This window comes from Stenella coeruleoalba (assembly GCF_951394435.1).
Source record: "Stenella coeruleoalba genome assembly, chromosome: 5".
NCBI classification, from domain to species: Eukaryota; Metazoa; Chordata; class Mammalia; order Artiodactyla; family Delphinidae; genus Stenella; species Stenella coeruleoalba.
Window position 1 is genome coordinate 112713030 of NC_137150.1, and position 24104 is coordinate 112737133.

The following is a 24104-nucleotide window of genomic DNA, read 5'->3' on the forward strand; positions in this document are numbered from 1 at the left end:
CAACAGTGAGAGGCCCGCGTACTGCCAAAAAAAAAAAAACAAACAACAACAAAAAAAACACACGCATGCACAACATGAGAAGCAATTTAGCCTTTTTACGTAGAAAGGGGTGCTATTTTCCTAAGACTGTTTCCTTAGCCATTGAATGCTACTTATTTTACCTGCCAGTGTCTTAACAGGATGCAATGTCATTTAATAAGAAAAAATAATCAGTAAGCTTTTTTTTTCTGTTTGAGAAATGTTATTCATAACTAATGAGTTATACCAATTATTTTTCTTGGAAAAAAATAGAGTTTTGGACTGAAACAAATGTTTCTACTTTAAAGCAGGTGGTGTTAGCAGAACATTTTCAGAGTTAAATGCACAAGCTTCAGTAGTTGTGGCACGCGGGCTCAGTAGTTGTGGCGCAGGGGCTTAGTTGCTCCGAGAATAGCAATAAATTCTATCAATTTTTAATTCTTGAATCAAAATAGCTGACAGAAAACAGGAGACTTTTTGACTATTCATAACACTTGATAATTCTTGCCCATATTTAATGAACATTCTTATAGCTATTGCTGGCCATGTTCATTATTTTAAAAGAAAGATTTTTCATAGTTCTTTCAATGGTAACATGATTTTAATTTTTCATTGTTTTTTTATTAATGATTCAGAATTTTTTTTTTTTTTTTTTTTTTTTTTTGCGGTACGCGGGCCTCTCACTGCTGTGGCCCCTTCTCGCTGCAGAGCACAGGCTCCGGACAGACGCGCAGGCTCAGCGGCCATGGCCCACGGGCCCAGCCGCTCCGCAGCACACGGGATCCTCCCAGACCGGGGCACAAACCCGCGTCCCCTGCATCGGTAGGCGGACTCCCAACCACTGCACCACCAGGGAAGCCCAACGATTCTGAATTTTTATAGACCCTTCTAAACATAGTTTCAAACAATGTGTTTCTGAGGCAGTTAAGCGTCTTAGACTATTCAAGGGTGAGAGGAGGGGAGATACACACACACACACACACACACACACACGCGCACAATTTTTTTTCATTGTCTCACTGAGTTTTACACCCAAATTAACCCAAAGACGGCTTTTCAGATTCTCATGGAAACCCCGTGTCACCTGAGGACCAAGTCAGCCTTGCTCAGCAGATCTCAGACGTTGTGAAGCAGCCAGCGTTCATCGCAGGAATCGGGGCAGCCTGCTGGATCATCCTTATGGTTTTTAGCATCTGGCTCTACCGACACCGGAAGAAGAGAAATGGGCTGACTAGTACTTATGCGGGTATCAGAAAAGGTATTAGCTTTCCTAAGCTTTCCATATTTTACTATGTTTACATAACTCTTCATTTTAATCTGTGACTCCAAGTTATTCATGATTACGCATATCCTATATGAAATTATTTTAATATATAAAGATCTTCAAAAGTGCTTTTATTTTATTGCAGTATCTAGGTATAACCTCCTCTTGAGTATCAGTACTACAAATAGGCTTATCAGTTCCAGGCCCAGTTCCTTTAAAATATATTTCACCAGGGTAGGTCTACACTTCGTTGCGATACCATTCCCTTGTTCTCTTAGGGAATTACTTTATATTCTGGAGGAAACTTTTTAATCTCCTTGTCACAGGAATTATAAATACAAGCTTTGGACTGTCGCACAACTTTAAAGGGCGTGTTGTTGCCCTTTGTAAAGCTAAAGAGATTATTTATAAATAATGATATTTCCGATTATTTCTGATTATTTATAAAATAGTTTCTTGATAAATGTGCTTCAGTTTTCAGAGAGAGGAGGTTTAGAACTTTTTTATTGTTAAATTTAAAGTTGCAGAGCTGAATATGTATACTGTTAATGGGTGATGATGATTTGTTAAAAATGTGTTTACAGTTTAGAAGAGAACGTTTATTTAGCTGCAATTGTTTACAACTTTATGGACGAGCCAAATATGCTAAGGATTTCACAGACATTTTTACCACATATTCTCGAAGTCTGTAGGTTGGTGGTTTGTATTTTATGTTTTGTGATGAGGTTGTTAACACTATCAGATAGATAATCCTTTTGCCTTTCCCTCCTCAAATAGCTTCATCCTCTCTGGGCATCAGATCTGGGCTCTAAGGCAGGGTGATTGTAAGTCCCAGTTTTCAGGCCACCGTCCCAATTTATGTCTTTAGTCCAACTAAATTATTTACAGTGCTCCTTTGGCTCTTAAAATTGTCCTCGTTTTTGGATGGCAAATTATACACTCACGCTAGTTATAGGGTCCACACTTAACGTCTAAGATAACACTTTTGCTGCAAAGCAAATTTAAAGAGGATGACCAGTAAACACATACCTCCCTGCACCATCACCACCCTTTAAAAAAAATTGTCTACATATTTCCTAAGTGAACATTTCCTGCGTGGCTTGGCCAAGTCATTTCTCTGATCAATGATATGGCAAAGTCAGAATTTGTTAGTGCTAGCTAGACCTCTTCTCAATGAAAAGTTCTATTGAATATCCCTGTACGCTTGTAAAACAGTCTGGGACAACAGTCTTAAAATATTTGTGCCCTTGGTCCCAAGGTGTCTTGCCAAGAGTCAACACAAATTCATCACCCACACTGTGGAAATCCATGAATGTGCCTCCTGTCCGTGGCTCCACAGCAATCTCTTCGTGTACCTACGTTCACCTTAGTGTTATCATCCTTAAATATGTCTTTTTCAGATATGTGTCCTATGCAGAGATAAAGCAAAATGTCAGTATCCCTGCCTGTGAAATGGAAAACGAGGGCTGGGAGGTTACCGCAGAGAGACTGGTTGCTCGTTACGTATACAAAGTAGATCAATGTCAGGCACACGTGTTACCGTATAAAACCTTTGACTGAAAACCAAGGCAGAGGAGGGGTTTGTGGGTGTCTGTGTGTTGTGAAGCCGGGCAGGGGCAGGCTGTTGGGAGTTGTGTGTTTGAAATCCCATTTGAATGAAGAAAAGTGACTAATTAACGTCTAGACGTAGAGTCTCCTGAATTCCCCAGGAATCCTGTATTTTTTATTGCCATGAAGTCTGATAGCTGTGTAGTTGTAACAATTGAATGCTCTCTCTTGTCTTGAAATCTAAATATGTGACATGAAACCCTCTCCCCTTCTGAAATGTTTCTTTTCTTTTACTAATGTACTTTAAGCATGCCGGCAAATGCCTATGTGCTCTTTCTGCAAAACCTGTTAAACTAATATCATCGTCCTTTTAACTAGCTTGTGTTTAAGCAGAACTCATAGAACATAATTACAAATGTAATTGGTGAGCATTCGATTCTGCTTTCCTCACTTTGCCGTGTTAGCACTTTTTCATAATTCTGGTTGTATGCAGTTTTGAAAAGTGCATCCTGAAATCTTAAATTGTCTATGCCCAGAACAATGCTGGTAATTCTAAGAAAAAAGGAAGTGAAATATTTTAAAGAAATCAATAGGCTGTTGACCTATAAACCATCAAACCAGAGTGTGACTTTCGGGTAATAGTGAGCATTTTTAACATTTCCCCCCTACATTTATCCGGAGGTGTGCCCTCTGCTCGTACCCCTTGTCCACATACGTAGCGGGAGTTTATTTTATTACTGGAAGCTTTGAGAATTAAGTTGTCCTTTGGTGTACAAGCTGTAAAAAATTCATTTAGACAGAACTCTTTTCATCTCTTCTTCAATTCCTTAAACTGAGTTTAGCAGTGGGCTAGGAATACTGACAGGGACCTTTCATTTTTTTGCCTGTGTCCTTTTGGTTGCAAATTAATGTTCAGGCACTGCATTCTTGCTCAAGTAGCTTTACTTTCAAATGTACCTCTTTATTATTTTTTATGAGGACTAGTTACTATGGCTCTGAATTTTTGATTGTAGCTAAATTACGTTGACTCTCTGAAAAGACCTGGCTGAAAGAAGACACAGTAGAATTCCTAAGACAGAGACCGCTGTGCAGCAAAGGAAGCCCAGTGTATAAACTGGATCCCCAGCATTGAGGGTTTTGTTTTTGTTCCTCCTAGTACGCTCAGAAATAAAATGGTTTGGTAAGAAGTGACAGTTGTAAAGGATGCTACGGCATTTGAATTTGCAACCCCAGTGCTCTAATCTTCAAGTAAATTTCTTGGAGAAGTTCAAATGTGAAGTGGCAGCTTTTTGATCCGTGATAAGTAATCAACATTCTAGTTTGTGTGTATTAAGGATTTCTTAAAAGCAAATTTTAGTCTACAAGGAAGTAATGTAGATTTCCTTGCTTTCTTTACCAGAGCAGTGTTTACTTTAAATTAACGTGAAGAGCTTGGAAAAAATGTCAGCCTCCTCCCTCTATGAAATGACATGGAAATAGCTGTGGTGTTATCCAACACCCAGGAATGAGAGAAGATAGGAAAAGTGGCAGAGGCAAGGCTGCTACTTTTGAGGTCTGCAGTTCAATTTCAGGCATTATTGATTGGATTAAGATTTATAACTGCAGGGTGAAGGTTTTCAGAGGGGCATTATTGTTCTATTGTTTAGCTTTTGGTGTGGTATTTAAAAAAAAAATGCTCAGCCTACTTCTAGGAAGCTTCTAAATGTAAACTATAATAGAGAAGTTAAAGTTTAAAGCTCCCCATTTTTCCTGTCCCTTCACAAATTTCTATCATGATAAAAATGTAGCATTACACTGTTTATATGATAAGTATCAGGCATTTCTTGGCAGTGAAACAATTCAGTTTTATGGGTTTTTTTGTTCCAGTTCTTTCTTTGCTTGCTGCCTTCCTTTCTTCCTTCCTTTCCTTCTTTCTTTCCCTCCTTTCCTCCTTCCCTTTCCTCTTCTCTTCCTTCCTTCCTTCCTCCCTCCTTCCATCTCTTTCTTACTTTTTCCTTTCTTTCTTTCTTCCCCCCTTCTTTCTTTCTTTCTTTCTTTCTTTCTTTCTTTCTTTCTTTCTTTCTTTCTTTCTTTCTTTCTTTCTTTCTCTTTCTCTCTCCTTCTTTCTTTCTTTTTCTTCCCCCCTCCTCCCTCCCTCCCTCTCTCTCTTTCTTTCTTTCTCTTTTTGTCTTTCTATCTTTCTCTCTGTCTCCTTCCCTCTGTCTCTCTTTCGATGATGAATACTTAAATGCACCTATTAGTTAGCCCACTTTAATAAGCCTTTACTTTAAGATTTCTAGATAAGGTTTAGGCAAGACCCTGATAATACTTGTTTAAGAACCCATTATCCAATGTTTGGAAATGATTAATAGTAGAGGACTCCTGTTTGTACTAAAGCCATGAGCTAAATCTCTATTACTAAATGCAGGGGTCATTTGCAGGCTAACCCAGCACAATCCCCACCCCCTCCCGTCCTAGAACGTCAGACCCTTCAAAATGGTACCTCAGAGACAAGCTTCTTTTTTAACCTCAGATTTGGTTTTATTCATATATCAGAGTGTCAGAACTACTGGCCTAGTTATTTACATTTGTTTTATGTTCAGCTGTCTGCTTGATTTATACTAATGTGATATGTTCCCTTTCTCTCTTCAGCTTAATAACTGGTTTATATTTTGTTTTGATTTTTCAGTCCCGTCTTTTACCTTCACACCAACAGGTATATATTTGCGCTTACCCCCCTCCTTTTCTTTGTTAGTTTGGCATGTGTTGTACTATTGTGTTCCTGTTTTTATTTCATTTTCTGCAGTAAGCTGGGGGGAAAGGACTTACAATGGAAGACAGTACATTTACTCAGGCCAGGCATGCACTTGAAGTAGAAATGGTTGGTGTTGCCTGTCGTTCCTTCAATGCCGTTACTTATTCGTGACTCCGCATTGCATCTTAGCCTTGTTTGCATGTGTTTCATTAGATGGACACACTGTTTCTACCCTCAGCATGATTTAACATGCTAATGATCACATTGATTATTTCAGACTTGGCAGTGCATTTTTTTCCCTTAACTTAAGCTTTCAGGTTTTCAAACAAAAATTTCTCTCCCTTGCAATTCTCTATCCGTACAATCAACATTCTTAAAGGTAACCAAAATATCCAGCACATGTGAAAGATAAAACTTGTCATTTGCCTTAAGTCCGAGCACTAAGATTCCATTCCATTCAGTTTCTTTCAAAGTGGGTCCTCTTCTTTCGATTCACCTCTAGTAAAAGATGTACCTGTAGCCTTTCCTCCTCGGTTTTAATCCAGTTATTATAATCACTGGGAGCACTTATCTCTCCTTAACAGACTCCCAGTTTGGAGTTCTTCTAAGTAGCAGAATGTAGCAGCTTTTAGAACCATATTTCTCCTTAGAAAATGGGTCTGTATTTACAGAAACGCTAATATCCTTAACCCCTTGCCTGACTATGTGCAAATCTTTTTCTGTTATGGCTAAATTTTATACCCATAATTTATTAAGCCGAGGATGCTTTCAAGAGCATTAAAATATATTTTCAATATGTATACATGTCTGATGAAAATACATGGAGAAGGGTTTTCACAAGCCACAGTAAAAACTAGGTCGCATTCATTACTAGTCACAACTTGGCATACATCTTTGTGTGTGGAGAGAAAGATGGTTTATTTTAACGTTTATCTTTGTCTTACTGGTACTCATATTTCTGGGGAAATGGTCTGGTAGGTTTTTTTCTTCCCAAATTTAAGATTCCACTTACATAAAATCATGAAATTACATGAAAATAATAAATTCAAAATTGGAATCTATGAGAATGTGAATGTACAAACGTGTAATAGTTATAGTTAATAAGAGTGAACTGAAGTTGGCTTCTGCTTAGTTTTCAACCTTGTTGGCACGTAAAGAAAATAAAAATAACATATCTAATTCTGTACCATCTTAAAAAAATACTAGTTGAATTGGAAATCTATTTCCTGTGATGAATTTTCGCAATGCTTCTAAGTAGAAAGGAAGAAAACATGCCATTCTAGAAATATGCTCATGAATGTCATAGCTTTTGATATATAAACACAAACATGTCTATTAATTGTTCCTTTTTTTTTGGTAACATTCCAGTAACTTATCAGAGAGGAGGCGAAGCTGTGAGCAGTGGAGGGAGGTAACTATCCTGCTTGTTTTGTAGATTCTCAGGGGAATTCCAGGTATTTCTTCTTGTCTTCATCGATGACATCACTTTCTTTGCTTAAAAGGTTTAACTTAAAGGTGAAATTTGTTTAAATATTTCGGAAATACTCCATTCTGTTGTGCTGTGGAGCCAAGCTTGTTTACACACAAATGCACTTGATTGGAGCTGTTGCATCTTAGTCAGTGAACGCCAGAGGGAGCACTTTAACCGGGAAAGAGACTTGCTGATTTAGCAGATGATTAAAGGAGTTAAAGTAATTAAGCGATGGCATTTATGAAGATTAAGAAATATAGCTAGTTAACAGATACTATCAAAGAAAAAGTGTTCATTTGGAAACCTGCTGAACACAGCATTGGCTCATAAGTTGTTGTAGTTTATGTCTGTTTGTTTGTTCTTGTTATGAATTCAACATAGTTCAGTCTCCATTTGCCGGAAAATATGTTGAAATAAAAGGAGAATCTAGGTAGCTTGTTAACACGGAGGTTTTTATTTTTTTTTCCCTCTCATTAAAATGAACCTCAATCCTACATTTATGATTTTTTGGTAATTATTATTCAGTGAACTTTAATATATTCACAGAGAAACCACAAATTGATGTGACAGACGGCTGAAAGGGGCTGAAAGAAGGTATAAGTTACATGAGTCAAGCTTCAGGATTTTCTATGATAATTTTTTCTTTTCAAAAACAGTAACCTCTAGCTTAAGGTGTAAGAAAAAAAACCTTTTGACCAGAACCATTTTCTAATTCAAATTCAGTTAACGTATCCTGCTTTGTATAGTTAGATATGTGGTTGCAACTGGAAAAGATAAAAATAAGAAAGAGTGGTGAAAAAATTGTTGACCACCTTTAGCAAATGCTGTACAAATTTGACAATTAGCACTACTGTTTTCTTTCCTGGGTACTGCTGCTAGCTTCCTGTTTTCATACCTGTGAAACAAAGTCAGCCACTGAAAGACCCCAAAGCTAGGGAGGTCTTCATAAGGAATAAATCCACTTGATTCAGGAATTAAACCAGGGCCTGTTTTTGCATCTGGGGCAATTCTGTCTAAATCATACCCCAGACATTCATGAAACAGTCTCTGGCATAAGAACATTCTCTCGTGGATAAATCTGGAACCTGATGCTATAACCACCTCTCTACATGTGTATATTCATGACGGTAGACTTCAGCTTTCTCATTAATCAGATCTTATGAAAATGCTTATTGAGCATCTTCTGTGGGTTCTGCACCAGCCTCTGTGCGTGAGCACATGCGCAGATGTGCTTTCTCTCTCACACACACACATGCGCACACATATAAAATATGTCTAGTTTCTGCTGTAAAGGAATTTTCAACCTAGGTAGACCAGATTATCAAGGAGGAAATGATGGCAGGGATCTCTCAGTACCAAATGCTCGTTTCTTCAGCAGGACTGAAAAATTACAAAGTTCCATTTGGAAAGGTCGCTAAATCATCATACAGAATTAACCTTCTGAATGTAAAAATAGTATAACAGTGAAATGGATTTATTTTAAATACCAAATAGAAATGATCTTTTTACCAAATAAAATGACAAAAAATGCTGGAATGTTATAGAGGCAACAGTTAAATAAAGATCTTAGAGTTCATGCTCAAAATGACAGTTACATACACAATTTTAAATTTATTTATTCATCACACCTATTTATTGAATACCTACAATGTGACAGGCAGTGTTCTAGTTGCCTGGGATGCATCAGTGAGCAAAGTCAATGAAAGTTCCCGTCCTTCTGAATGTTACATTTAGTAGGGGAGATAGAAGATTAATAATAAACATTTTTTCAAAAGTCAACTCTATAGTAGAAGCAGTTGGTGAGTGCTTTGGAAAAACCAGAACAGGGTAAGAGCAACAGGAATGCGTTAGGAAGAGGTCTCATTTTCTAGCCATCTGTGAGTGTGTGGTGCGTGTGTGTGTGTTCTGTGTATGTGCGTTGTGTGTGTTCCATGATCCAGTGTGGTAAGAGAATGAACAGTGAGTCAGACTCTTGTACTCACTTCTCTGATGCCACCTCTTAAACATTGGATTCCCTCAGGCATCTCAGACTCTGTGAGCCCTCACTGTATCACCCGACTCATGTGGTTAATGACACCTAAGTCAAAATATCAAGTCATCCTCTTTCCTGCATCTATTACTGCATTTCGTTGATCCTGCCTTCTTCTCCCTTTACTGTCGCTGTATTGTTTCACTTCAAGCTCTTTTTGTCCCTTGTCTAATCTGTTAAAATTGCTCCCAGCAGTCCTGCCTTCATCTACCTTCATTACAACTATTTCCTGTTAATTCCCTTTGCCCGTTGGAACCAGAATGAAATTTTGAAATGCAATATGGATCATGTCTTTGAGCTTCTGAAGATCCCAGTTTCAGTAGAACACACCATATTTAAAATAGCAAGTCTAAACTGGACAGAACATGTGAAACCCACAAACTCTAGGGCCTTGTAGCCCTCCTCATATCTCTGTATGCCACCCCCTACAATCCACTGTGTCAACCCACCTGCCAATCACCAATATTGCATTCTCTTCTATGCACTTACTACATCAGCCCGTAATGTGTCCCCCTTCCCCTTGTTAGTTGGCTGAGGTTCACCTGCTGTGTCCTCCGTGAACTCTTTGTGCTGTATAAATACCACAGTTAAGCACCTAATAAGAGGTAATGCAATTATCTTTTGTTTATATCAGGGGTCAGCAAATTATGGCTCTTGGTCTGAATTTGGTCTGACACCTGTTTTTGTAAATAAAGATCTATTAAGATACAGCCAGACTCACTTGTTTACGTATTGTCTATGACTGCTTTCCCACCACAATGGAAGAGTTAAGTAGTTGAAACAAAAAATATATGTCCCACGAAGCCTGAAATGGTTGCCCTCTAATCCTTTATAGAAATAGTTTTCTAACTCCTGGTTTAAATGATCGTTTCCCACCATAGAATGTGAGATCCTGGAGTTAGAGGCTATGTGATTTATTAATCAATAATTAAATGCATGAATTTTTGTAATGCAATAAATGTAATTTATTGGATTATATCCATAAATTCAATATATGAATTATTGATCTTTGAAAGATATCACCAAAAAGTATCTAAAGAAGGAAGGGATGAGTTATCGAGTAAACAAATGTCAGAAGACTTGAGTTCATTCCTTGATGAGAGAAGAGTTTGGGGCCCTGGACATTTTCCTCTGATAAAGGAGAAGGTTGAGAGAGAAGGAGAACCTGAGAGCTCTCCTCGTTCTCTAAACTGTGAATTTCCCTCTTCACATAAAAGGGAAAACGAGGATGGCGGGAAGCAAAGAGACCTCTTCTCAACTTAAAAAGGGCAAAGGATTTGCAGTATAATCCAGATCCAGTGGCAGATCATGGATCTTAAGTGGCTGTTTCTATTCATTGGTTTCCTTACCTCACACATCTCGATCTCCTCTTCCAAACAATGGAAACCTAGTTAAAATCCAAACCACAGCAGAAACCAGGAATCAGCAGAGAAAGCCTGAAGAAAGGCATAGGAAAGTCAGGCTAACCAGGTCGAGAATGCCAATAGCACATTTCCTGGCAGTGGGAGGTGAGAAAGAAAGAGTTCAGGCCTCGCTTCTCTTTGAAGGACTGACCACTCTCAGCTCTATCCCTTGCTTCTTCCTGGGCTTCAGAATTCTTTCAAGCTATCGAAAGAAAGAGGAGACAGCCTACAGGCAACCCTTGCTGCTGGGCCCCTTCACTATTTTCCCCAGCCCCTGGACCCTTTAGTATCAGTATTTTATTTTGTGGTTTAGGAGTTCAAATAGGTTGGTTGGTTGGTTTGTTTTTGGAGTGAGTGATTGGAATGTCTGGAGTAACAGGAGCAGAGGAATTGAAGGTAATTGCCACATAATTATTTAAGTGCATCCGTCCTCTTTTCCTTTGTGACGCAAAACTATCCCCTTAATATAAACTGGAAGTTAAATATGGTTTTTGGGAGCCCTAGTCTCTTTCTTTCCCTGATAATATCTTTTTGAACACAGGAAAAAATAGACAAACCTCACATATATTAGCATGAAAGTATAACAACTAACATGTTATATGATATATATGTATAAAATGGTTGCATTTATATATATATAAAATATGGTAACATTATATAATATTTCCGACATATATTAATCACTATAACCAGCACTGTGTTTTGTTTCTGCTTCATTTCTTATTTTTGGGCAGCTAAATCTGTCTCATACACACTAGATCATCTTAAATACATAAAGATAGCTTGAGAGATTGTTAGTTTCTAAAGACCCTAACACCCTTATCAGAGTAGCTACATATGACCTTGACTTCCTCAGAGTTCTCTGAAATATACCCATGGCATTTTAAGATTCATTATGGGCCAGTAATCATGACTCAACCTTCTTCCCTAGATAATTAGCATTCCAAACAAAAGTCTGAACTGAAAGCTAGGATGTGAATTGTTAATCCTACTTCCTGTTGGAAAGCTCCCATACATATGAAAAGTTCTTTTCAGCCTCTGATGATATCAAAACGTTCACTTTTAAAAGTGTTTTTCTGAGGGAATCGTAGCATGAAAATTTTGTCTATTCCTTTTGAAACATGTAAGACAGGCTTGACCCGTACTTCAAACATCCTATAATATTTCTACAGTATCAAATATGGAGATTTATTTTTAATAATTTAAAAAGTGATAACACACTTTAAGCTCACGAGAAAATAAGGAAAGCTATAGACTACTAGGTGCAGAATTTCTATAACCAACATGGATTTCAAAAGCTCCAGGTATCTGTGATGCAGCTTGCATTTAAATGTTTTACATTTTAACAGGTCAGCAACATGGCTCTTCAAAGCGTATTTTTATCAACAATTTTAATAGTAAATTTATTCAGTTTTAACGGCATTATTCTGAATGTTTAGACTTCAGACCTTACCCCACTCTTCCTTTTATTAAGAATGTTTGAGGATTTTAGGAAAGTTCAGCACTCTCCAGTATATGTGTTTATAGTATTCTGGCTTAGAGTGTGGATTCTACAGACAGACTCCTTGGATTTGAATCCCAGCTCTGCCACTCGCTCACTTTGTGTACCCATGCACAAGTTTCTTAACCTTTCTCAGGTATCTCAGTTTCCTAATCTTTAAAATCTGAATAATAATAGTAACTACTCTGTAGATTATTAGAAAGATTAAATGAGTTAATACATATAAAGGTCAGAACAATGCCTCACACATTGTAAACAAAGGGGAAACGTTCATTATTATTACAGATATATGTATACACACATATATACATATACGTATACAGATATATAACTTATAAATCCATATTTTTCATTTGAAGTGAATTATTCCTCAAATAACCATCATTTGCATAGAAAGTTTCCTCGGTTGATTCTCTGTATGCCAGCATAGGAACCATGGTGAGTGAAATGTCAGGTTCTTGCTTCCCAGGTAAATGAAAGTGTGGTTATTGCACTTGAGCAAAGAAAATGAAAGCATGAAGAAAATCTTTTCAGACTCTGTAGTGCCAGTCTGTTTATTGTGGATCTGACAGTACATCATGCATCGTATCACCTCTTTTGCTGGATTATCCAATGGAGTCAGTATTGGAAAAGGACCTCAGGATTTCCATTCCTGGACTTCAGTCTGTGTCTCTGGCACTGGTAGTCCAGGGCTGCCATTAATAACTGCTGATGTATTTTGCATTCCCAATGCACAGTGAAAGAGGATTAACATCTGTCGTGCAAAAAAAAAACATGAGCGCTAATATTTCTTACAGTGGACAACGTTTTACCAGATTTAATTCAGTAGCTTTCCTTTGTTTATATAGGATTTAAGGCATCTTACATTGTCACCATCAGAAAATGTTGACAAGCTTACAGAACTGTGCACTGAAACACTGATGAGGCTCTCTGCAAAATGTCACAGAGCCCCAAACTCACTATCTCTGAAACATGGTTTTGAAGAAAACTATGCAAATGTGCTTACTGTGAAGCATCCTTTATCTCAGTAAAGAAGCTTGTTCCATTTTTTAATGAAGTTGTGAGAAGGATCATTATTTTTTAATGGGTCAAAAATTAAGAAATGCAAGCTGTCTTAACGAGAATATTCTTTATGCTACTAAAACACTACAAAATATAAGTATCCACATTTTTTAGATTCCATGTTTGATTTTTAGCCACTGTGACTGAAGGCGGAGTAGAGCATTACAAATGGTACAATATTTGTCTCACTGTTTACAACATAATGGCTCTATAAACTGAGGCATGCCTCCGAACATTACATTATAGTTGCCTTGTCTGTAAAATAAAAGGAATTAGTATATCTTTCAGCATAGTTGACCAAATTATTTGTGAGAATAGTGAGATGAAGAATTTTCTGGAATTCTGAATAGGAAATATCATTTGCTACTTATATAAAACTTGCTTTTATACATATTTTTTTCTTTAGGCCAGGACTTCTCAACATCAGTGAACCTGCCACGCAGCCATGGCTGGCAGACACGTGGCCTAATACTGGGAACAATCACAATGAGTGCTCCATCAACTGTTGCACAGCAGGCAATGGAAACAGCGACAGTAACCTGACCACGTATAGTCGCCCAGGTTAGAGGCACAGAGACAGCTTGATAGGCAAGCTTGGCATTGTTAGGAACAAGTCACGAGGAGATAACTTTCGTTTTCTTCTCCTTAAACTGAAAATGAAATTTAATCAGCATTTTCATGAACTATTAACCATGGTTTAGCAAACTAGCCTGATTCAAATATTTTCTCCATCCCTATATCTCCACACCTCACCCTCCACCCAAAAATGTTTCTCAGTATGCAAAGGGAGAACGGAGAATATAAGTCCTAGAATAGATAGCAAATAAGGAAAAATGAAATTATACAAAAGTATTCATCTTCATGAGAATGTATGTAATTATAATTTTAATTGTACTTATTTATAGTATTTATTTTAAAGATTTTAAGAATAAAGCAGATCAATAGATCTATAGTTTGAGTGAACCAAATTTTTAATAGCAGCAATAATAATAATTATATGGTGGTAATAAATAACTTTAAATGAAAGCTAACTGAATTTCAAAATTAGATTTTTATAGTATACTAGTAAATCCTAAGATACATGAATTGTATATCTTTTGCAGGTGTGTATACTAATACTAATTTTGTATTGTGTCTTTTTGGTTCAGAAATATGTGTGGTAAATTGCTCGTTAAAATCTCATGCTAAAACATGACAGTAAAATTCGGATGTAGAATATGCAATATGCAAAGGAAAAAACAGAAAATTACAAATAATTCTTACAAAAAACCTTTTAACGTTCATTCACAATATAGGAAATATAAAAAGAATCATAAAGAATCAAAATATGTGACTATAGAAGTAAAATGGAGTTAAGGAAAAGGGAAATAGGACATGGCATTTAAGTAAAAAGTGTGATACACCATAAAGAACAAATCATAGCCTCCATTGGATATGGATATGGAAATGATATATCCATGTGACCAAGTCCATGTTCTCTAGAGGTCCATATCCTAGTTGTCTAGAAGAAGTGCTCACATAATTATAAGTAAAAGAAAGATTATGCTGAGCCCAATAAAAGAAAAATGACAATATCCATTTAAATTAATATGTAGAGCTGTGTTGTCTAATATGATAGCCTCTGGCTTCAGGTGGCTATTTAAGTTTAAATTTAATAAAGTACCATTTAAAATCCAGTTCCTCAGTTGCACTAGCCACATTTCAAGTGGCTAGCTAACCCCATGTGGCTAGTGGCTATCATGTTAGACAATGCAGAATAGAGCGTGTCCATCATCCGAGAGAGTTCTATTGGATATTACTCATATGGAAAGATTAGCAAAGAAAAACGAGATTGCCAAAACCATATTGCCATTAAAAATATTGTTTAACCACTATTATATAAAACTTAATACCTAGAAATTAGAAATAAGAATTACTAAAAGCCAGATTGATCAGATATCCCTGATCCCTGATCATTTGTTGTTGAAATGCAGGGTAGTTGAATTCAGTAGGATAGAGAAGTTGCAGATTTTTCTTAAAACTATATTCATTTTTACATCTTTAGTAGTGACCGTGTTAATTTATCATTTTTTAGGATATCCAGTTGAAAACTTATCCTCAAGGTGACCTGTTAATGTTGTAGCCACTATGAATTAAAATAGTGGTATTTTTACTATTATAACTTGACTAATTTTTTATTTTAAAAATGTTTCAATTTTAATTGATGATTTAAGTTTTTCCTGCTATTTGAATATTTTCAGCTACAGGCTTTGAATATTTCCTATATATATATATGTATATATATACACATATATATATATATTAGTTATTTCACTCAAATATTTAAAGAAGGGGAAAATTAGAGTGAAATATTAGACATATTAGGTATTATTTCAGGTGTTATTTGATAAATTGCCCTTGCTACTATGATTCATTTTGCCATCATTATTGTCATTTTATACTTCTTGAGGTGTCATTATGAAACCATGAAAAATGATTACATAACATCTTTTCCTGATAATGATTATCCTGCATGACCAAGGGAGAAAACTAATAAAATTCTCCTCAGCACTATTTACTGTCACTTTACCTCTGTTCCTCATATTTTTTGAGTAGAGTTATTTTATAAAATATTGAAATCTCAAGTTCTTTCATCTGAGGGCAGAGGGTTTTTTTTTTTTTTTTTTTTTGGTCTGGATTCTTAACCTATAAGCTTAACTAGTAACTTCAAATAGTTCAGTAACTCCAGACTAGAAAGTGTTAAGTTGGCACATAAAGATATTCGTGTATATATTATTTAGTGCAATTCCCATTAATGGGGCTGTTAAAGGAAAATTATTTAATTTGGGTGCATTATTTATAAACTGTGTAACATTAGCAGAAGTTCAGAATTATTTAGGCTCCATATAAATTACGTGTCCTCTCTTATTCACTCAATTTTTCTTTAGAAAGAACATTTGACTATGTTCTTTAGAAAGGACATAAGAATATTTGGTCCTTTTTATTCATTATATTTAAGCCCATTTATACTTTATAGAACAGTTTTACTGTGACTCACAAAACTACTTACAAGGAAATTGAAAACGAATAACCATGCAGAATGACTTTTTCCTTTTCCTCTCCATTGCACATAGCTGATTGTATAGCAAATTATAACAACCAACTGGATAACAAACAAACAAATCTGATGCTCCCTGAGTCAACTGTTTATGGTGATGTGGACCTTAGTAACAAAATCAATGAGATGAAAACCTTCAATAGCCCAAATCTGAAGGATGGGCGTTTTGTCAATCCATCAGGGCAGCCCACCCCTTATGCCACCACCCAGCTCATCCAGTCAAACCTCAGCAACAACATGAACAATGGCAGTGGGGACTCCAGCGAGAAGCACTGGAAACCGTCCGGACAGCAGAAACAAGAAGTGGCACCAATTCAGTATAACATCATGGAGCAAAACAAACTGAACAAAGGTGAAGAGCCTTGCCTTTATTCCCATCCTTTTCTGTATTGGCATCCTTAACCCTTCAGCACTACATGCCGAAGCTTGTCTGCAAGTAGCGTGTGAAATCTTTCTTTGGTCGCTAAGGTTTTCTTATTTCTTTGGTTTCAAAATTTCCAGTGTCAAGAAGTTAATTAGCACAACAATAACCTTGGAATATTGATTTTAGAATAATATGTAAGTATTTTCAAATGGTTTGAGATTAATTTAAATTTAATCGTAGGTGAGGGATGGCTCAGGACAATCTTTTATTCATAAGGCAGAGGTACAACCATCACAATACCTCACATTTTAAATAAATAGACTCTCCCATTCTTTCCACTCGAGAATGGAAGGTAATTGCTTCTACATGGTCATATAAACGAATGGCTTTTTTATCAAACTGAAGAAAAATAATTAAATTAAACTTGAACTGGAGAAGCGGTTCAGTTTGTTATATTTCTCCTACCTCATGTGATTACTAAGACTGCTGCAATGTATGATTTCAGAACCTAAATTTCTTTGGGTAACCTGATTTGAAGTCTGTCACGATAGAACCTAAAATAAATTCTTAGTGTTAACTTGTTGCAGCAGAATAATGTTTTATGGCCTGAAGGGAATGTTTCTCTGTTACAATATGGGTGAGTTGGAAGAGATAGGTATTTGATTTCTTTGTAGTCCCTCAGACTACTGCTTTAATAACATGATTTGTAAAGTTAGACCTCTGGAAATAAAGGAATTGCTCCGATTTGAATAGATCAGGACAATTGTGTATGAGTGTCCAGGTAAAGAATACATTTAATTACAGATAATTGGAAACACAGATTTCTTTTTTTTTTAGGTTTGAGTTGGGAACAACTTATCACAGTTGGAGACTGCAAAAAGATAACTTAAGACAAACATTTCATTTAAGTTAGTGTTATACGTTTTAATTTAATAGTACAGTTATCTTGCTTTTTTTCCCAGTTTAAGGAAACATTTGATTGGTATAATAGCCCAATTCAATAAATATTTATTTTTTTAACCATTTTTTTTCTCAAAGTATAGTTGATGTACACTATTATATAAATTACAGGTGTACAATATAGTCATTCACAATTTTTAAAGGTTACATTCCATTTATAGTTATAAAATACTGGCTATTTTCCTTGTGTTGTACAATATGTCCTTGTAGCTTATTTTATAAATAATAGTTTGTAACTGTTAGTCCCCCACCCCTATATTGCCCCTTCCCCTTCCCTCTCCCCACTGGTAACCACTAGTTTTTTCTCTATATCTGTGAGTCTGCTTCTTTTCTGTTATATTCACTAGCTTGTTGTATTTTTTAGATTCCACATGTAAGTGATATCATACAATATTTGTCTTTCTCTGTGTGACTTATTTCACTTAGCATAATATATGAGTTCATGACAAAGACTGACAAAGATGAATAGGAGAGTTTCTGTAATTGTAAAGTTTACAGTGAGAATTCAAACTATTGTCATATTATTCCTGTATAGTATATGGCTTTATTGTGGACTTTGGAAAGGTCTGACAGTCCTCTGTACAAGTATTTCAGAGCTCTGATTTATTGTTTATACTGCTTATAAACAGACTTGGTACGTCAAAGTATAATAAAGTCACTGGAATGCAGCTAGCCTGACAGATTATTACTCAGTACGTTCCAGTGGTGAGTTTATCATTTGGATTTTCACCTCTGCCTAAGTAAGCAGAAGCATTTGTGGGAGACTGAGATACTTCATCTTCTTAACATGGATATATTTTTTATTAGATATAACCTTCCTGGCAAGTTTCAGTTTTATGTTTTATTTTATTATTTTATTTTTTTTAATGATTCACACACATGACATTTTCCCGATCTCTTGTTATTAAAATTATTTTGTTACTATATTTTTAAAGATAAGAAGTCAAACAAATCTGATTTCTGCCTTAGCTAACTTATAAATATTTTAAAAGAAGAAATAGTCCCTGGTAGGATTCATTCCGGTTCATGTGTAGAAGATGATGCAATGAGTTTGTATTTTATAAATCTTAAAGGAGACATGTTTAAAGATCTTGATTTTTTTTCTTGACCTTTCATTCTGAACACTTATGTACATCTTAGCAGGTGATCAACATGATAGTTTGAAAGCTTAATCGTTGGTAAATGATTGAGGCACCAAAATAAATGTTTACTTTTTTTCCCATCTGAAATGTCTAGATTATCGAGCAAATGACACAATTCCTCCAACTATCCCGTACAATCAATCATATGACCAGAATACAGGAGGATCCTACAATAGTTCAGACCGGGGCAGTAGTACATCTGGTAAGTAAGGGAAACCAAGGAGAAAGCCAATCTCTCCTTTAAAAGGATGGTACATTTCAAGATTACAACTTGAATGCTAGTGATCTGATATGTGTATATGACATGTCTAATCACTTTATATGATTTGAATCTTCCAGGGATGGGTCTTGTCTCTGCAATTGGAGGGACTGTTCGCTCGCTAAACCATTTTTTTTTAACATCCTTATTGGAGTATAATTGCTTCACAATGGTGTGTTAGTTTCTGCTGTATAACAAAGTGAATCAGCTATACATATACATATATCCCCATATCTCCTCCCTCTTGCGTCTTCCTTCCACCCTCCCTATCCCCCCTCTAGGTGGTCACAAAACACGGAGCTGATCTCCCTGTGCTACCATTTTTTATGTTCTATTTGGTAACAAAGATTGAGGCTCCTATTTTCCTCCTTGTTAAAAACCTTTATTAAAACCAGAAGCATGACTTAATCTTTAAAGGCAGTTGAAACTTTTTTCCATCTCAGCAAAAATATAACTTAAAAATGTTGCACATATAGTTAATCTGCTCAATATGTTACCATTTGAAGGAAGACTATTAAAGCATATAAAATTTGAGTACACTTGAGCAGAATCAAAAACCTAAGCGATAATATCATGAGATTTAGGTACAGTTGGAACCTGCCTCAGTTTATACTCTCTACTATCCCTCACTCAGTTCTTGCTCTAAAACCTCGTAAAGCAACTTCCCAACTTCAGTCTTTAAGTGCCTCAGAAGCCACATTGAAGCTTCTTCCCTGTGGTCTTCATGCTGTTGCAGCTGTTTGCCAGCTGTTTTCCTGATAGGGGTTGCAGATGTGAGCTTGCTGGTATTTAAGTCCTGTTTTTCTAATTAAAGACGGTTCATTATTAGAACTAACATGTGGCACCACAACAAGTCATACCACAATGAGAACAAAACCAATTGATCTTGACTCTAGTTTGTTTCTCCAGGAGAGGATAGAAATATTACTTCCTAGCAACTGGATTAAAGTTGCTGGTAGGTGCTTTTAGCCAAATGTCTCTAACTCTCTTCTGTAATGGAGATGGTATTTGCATTTTACCGTCTTCCCTTGACTAAGGCATGCTGATTTGACATTTTCTAGGCTGTGTTTTGTCACTGATTGAAATTGTTTCTATTTGAATTAAGGATCTTAGAAATAGCTCCTATACCTTTCTAGATCTACTCTTGTTCTACTATATATGGTTTGATTTTTTTTTTTTTAACAATCAAATCTTATCAAACAACTTTTTTTTTTCTTTTTCGAAGTAAGTAAACCCTAAAATTAAGGGAAAAATTTCAAGGATGTACTCTTGGGAAAAGTATATGAAATATTTTCATATTTGATATCTCATGGTGTTTCTTCTTTGAATTCTTAGCCACTTAAAGAGAAAAACGTGTCTTAATGGAAAAAAAAATGATTCGAGGTTGTTAATATTCAATTGACTTTCTTCATCCCTCAGCTTAGAGACATATGTGGTAAAAAGATACAAAGATGTGAAATCTGATGGTAATTAGGGGAGAGAATGAAGCAATTAAATTAAGTGTAGGAGAGATTTGTGATGTTAGGCCTTTCAGGACAGACGGAGTTGTTACAGTAGATGTATGCCAGGAAGTCAAGAGGAAGGCTCTGGGGATAGTCAACTCCACAGTACATGCATAGCCATTCCAATACAGGACAACTGAGTGGAGGAAGAGAGAATGGAGACACATAAGCAGAAGCCTGACCGTCATAATTTATGAATAACAGCATGTCCCTCAGCCCACACTTGGTGCAGTAACATACCAGTGCAAGAACATCTGGCTTAACAAACACTGCCATTAGAAAATTTCCAGGTGACTTAAAAAAAAATAAGGCTCACTGAATATACTCAGACTTGGTTTCATGTACCATGTAACTTGGAGCTGTTTCGGAAAGGTTTAAAAAAAAAAGATCAAGACAATTCACTGAATTTAAGGGATCATATGAGAAAAATAATTATAGACTCATTGTCTATAATTTACATAAGAATCTAAAATGTATCATATTGGAGGAGGAGGATAAAGACCATTTTATCCCCAAATATCTTTTGACCTAAAATTATTTTAGAATGAATATACCAAAATGTGCAGCTACCTATGTTTAAAGAATATGCCAAATCTAATATCAGAACATTGGGGAACTTGGATAATTGAGCTATTCTGAATGTCTCTGAATGTTCAAGCAACATTATTTCACTCTAAGCCATAATTTTATAGAAACAGTGGCTAAAAACATTTCTGTTCCTTTTTTTTTTTTTTGCGGTACATGGGCCTCTCCCTGTTGTGGCCTCTCCTGTTGTGGAGCACAGGCTCCGGACGCGCAGGCTCAGCAGCCATGGCTCACGGGCCCAGCCGCTCCGCGGCATGTGGGATCTTCCTGGACCGGGGCACGAACCCGCGTCCCCTGCCTCGGCAGGCGGACTCTCAACCACTGCACCACCAGGGAAGCCCCATTTCTGTTCCTTTTTAAAAATCATTTTTCTGCTTCTTTTGTTGTTAGATATATTAGTTCTTCCAGCAATTACTTTCACCTGCACCTGCCTTTCTGACAAAAACGAGTAATTTCATTATGCCTAAAACACTTCAATGGACAAGTACAAATTATATATACTCAGTGATTTAATGCAACAGTGGAAATGTAATAGATCGCATCTGTATCATATTGTATTTTAGGTTCCAGCAATTAAATAATAGAAAGGCAATTCAGAAAATATGTCTTCAGCTCATTTGTTTTAGATGATAATCCATAATGCAATTAATTGCTGTAAGAAGATCACTATTAATGATATGACTTGTGAAATTCATTTATGATTTTATTGCTTTTTCCCTGTTTATTTTGCAGTTAAACTTGGCAATATTCTGCGTCTTCTATCGTACAAAGTGCTGTTTAAAATTAATGAAGAAGAGTGTGTTTATCTCTCTATATATATGAATCATAAGGTCATATTTACAGAAAATAATTAACCTGTGGATAATAGAAAAGATTTAAAGTCCAGAAGTAAAAAACTTGCATTTTATTTCTTTTCAAGGGAGTCAAGGGCACAAGAAAGGGGCACGGACACCCAAGGTACCAAAACAAGGTGGCATGAACTGGGCAGACCTGCTTCCTCCTCCCCCGGTGCATCCACCTCAGAGCGCTAGTGAAGAGTACAGTATTTCTGTAGATGAAAGGTAAGAGGGATTTAGAACAGAGGTAAGTGGAATAATATGATTCCTTAAACCCATGTTAAGTAATTGTTAAACTCGATCACCAAGGGAGACTGACTCCTAGGGTCCATGAACATCTGTCTCTGAATAAAACATTCGTCTCTGAGCTACTGATAGCTCAGCACAGCTTAAAAACCTTCCTCAGTGTTGCCAGAAAAAGGAATTTGCATCTTGGAAGCTTCTTTTGGAACTAAGAATCATGAGTTGAATACACACACACACACAGACACACACACACACACACACACACACACACATCTATACACACACATAGTTTACATATTTATATTTTAAAATATTTTACATTGTATACACATAGTTTACACGTATGATCATGAATATATATGAATTTATATGAGATCACATATATATCACTCTCTGTATATGATTTTGTATTTTTCAAATATCAGAACTTCTGTTGCACATCTCTAAATTTTCATAAAATAATTGTATGGATTTATACCACAGCCACAGTATCCTGAAAACTGTTTCTTCTTAGATATTATCACATTCTGCTGAAAACTGTAGAAATTTAAGCTTATTGAATTGTCTCTCTCAAGGATTTTACAAGTATAAATAATCCACACGATTATCCACAATTAGGAAGTGAGCGTGCTTCTTCCTCACTCCAGATTCTGTAGAACTGGACATGGTCCCGCCCAGCAAAACAAAACAGCAGCTTCACTAGTGTGATCCGTGGAGAATTAACACAAAAAATACAAATCGACCTGAAAATAGTCTTTTTAATGACTATTATAGAAATGAAGACATTGTTCCTTCATCCTCCACAAAAAAACAAAAACAAAACAAAACACAGTTTTACAGTTCCAACTATGCCAGGAAACAAAGTCTCTGTACTTTAATTTTCCAATCACTGAATTAGCGAGTACTGTGCCATGCTCCTAGGAGAAATGCAGGGTTAGGTTCCTGCAAGCCTCTGGTCACAACATTTTTGTCAGTCCATCCATACATAACCTTGTTTTATGTGTGTTTTTGTTTAAAGACACCCTATTTAATATGTATTGTTGATTCATTAACATTGAATTCACAGCCAATGTCACTGTAAGTCATTCCTGAACAAGGCTTATCTAATACACATATTTTCTCCATAAAGGCACATCACAGCCTTCTTGCCCTGGGAACCCTAGACATCCCTAAAGCACTACACTTGGGGGTCATTTTAAACAGGGAACTCACCAACATAATGCAAAAAAAAAGAAGAAAAAAAAAGAGAGTGAACAACATGGCACTATAGGCCATGAAAAGGAGCTGAAACAAGAAGGTGGAGTGTTGTCTTGTTTGACCTCAGCTAGGAATGTATGCGTCAGGTGACTCAAATTTTTTGCCTCTCTGCACATGTCCATGAATGACCACAAAAGTGCTATGGGTATTGACTTTGGGTTACAAACATTTCTTAGCAAGTAGGTGAATCTGCAAATATGGAATGTGCAAATAACCAGGATTGGCTATATTTTAAAAAATTCATTTTCTGGGCTATACTAACAACATTCATTACTATTTTAGTCCACCAAAAATAGGAATAAAATGAAATAAGTCAATATAGTTTAACACAAAATAAAAAACAGGGATGCAGCCGTGCCCGAAAAAGAAAGGCTGATTCTGAGGAGAATGAAGCTTTCCTGTTTTTGTTTTGTTTTGTGGTATGCGGGCCTCTTACTCTTGTGGCCTCTCCCGTTGCGGAGCACAGGCTCCGGACGCGCAGGCTCGGTGGCCATGGCTCACGGGCCCAGCCGCTCTGCGGCATGTGGGATCTTCCTGGACCTGGGCATGAACCCGTGTCCCCTGCATCAGCAGGCGGACTCTCAACCACTGTGCCACCAGGGAAGCCCACTGCTTTTGTTTTTGAGCTTAACGAATGAGAAGTTTCTCAATCAAGAGGAGGGGTTTTTTGGACATTGAGACCACAGAGGGATGTGGACTAACATGAGAACTAATATGAAACACATGGTAGAGAGTGAGAGGAAGCTGGGAAGGCAAGTGTAAGCCAGATTATACAGGTACTTGAATGCCTTATTTAGGTCCTCGTATTTTATCCTCTAGGCAATTA

General features: G+C 36.5%; 1 protein-coding gene across 1 annotated transcript in view; it reads left to right on the plus strand.

The window, feature by feature from the left end:
- The window catches only part of ROBO1 (roundabout guidance receptor 1), a gene marked incomplete at its 5' end in the record, with an annotated part of 146705 nt that overhangs the window by 89515 nt on the left and 33086 nt on the right, over positions 1-24104 (plus strand). The window contains 7 exons of the mRNA XM_079921453.1: positions 1079-1276; positions 5499-5525; positions 6933-6975; positions 13437-13591; positions 16144-16479; positions 18688-18795; positions 21859-22000. Of these exons, the coding sequence (XP_079777579.1) occupies positions 1079-1276; positions 5499-5525; positions 6933-6975; positions 13437-13591; positions 16144-16479; positions 18688-18795; positions 21859-22000 (1009 nt within the window). The remainder of the gene's footprint in view (positions 1-1078; positions 1277-5498; positions 5526-6932; positions 6976-13436; positions 13592-16143; positions 16480-18687; positions 18796-21858; positions 22001-24104) is intronic.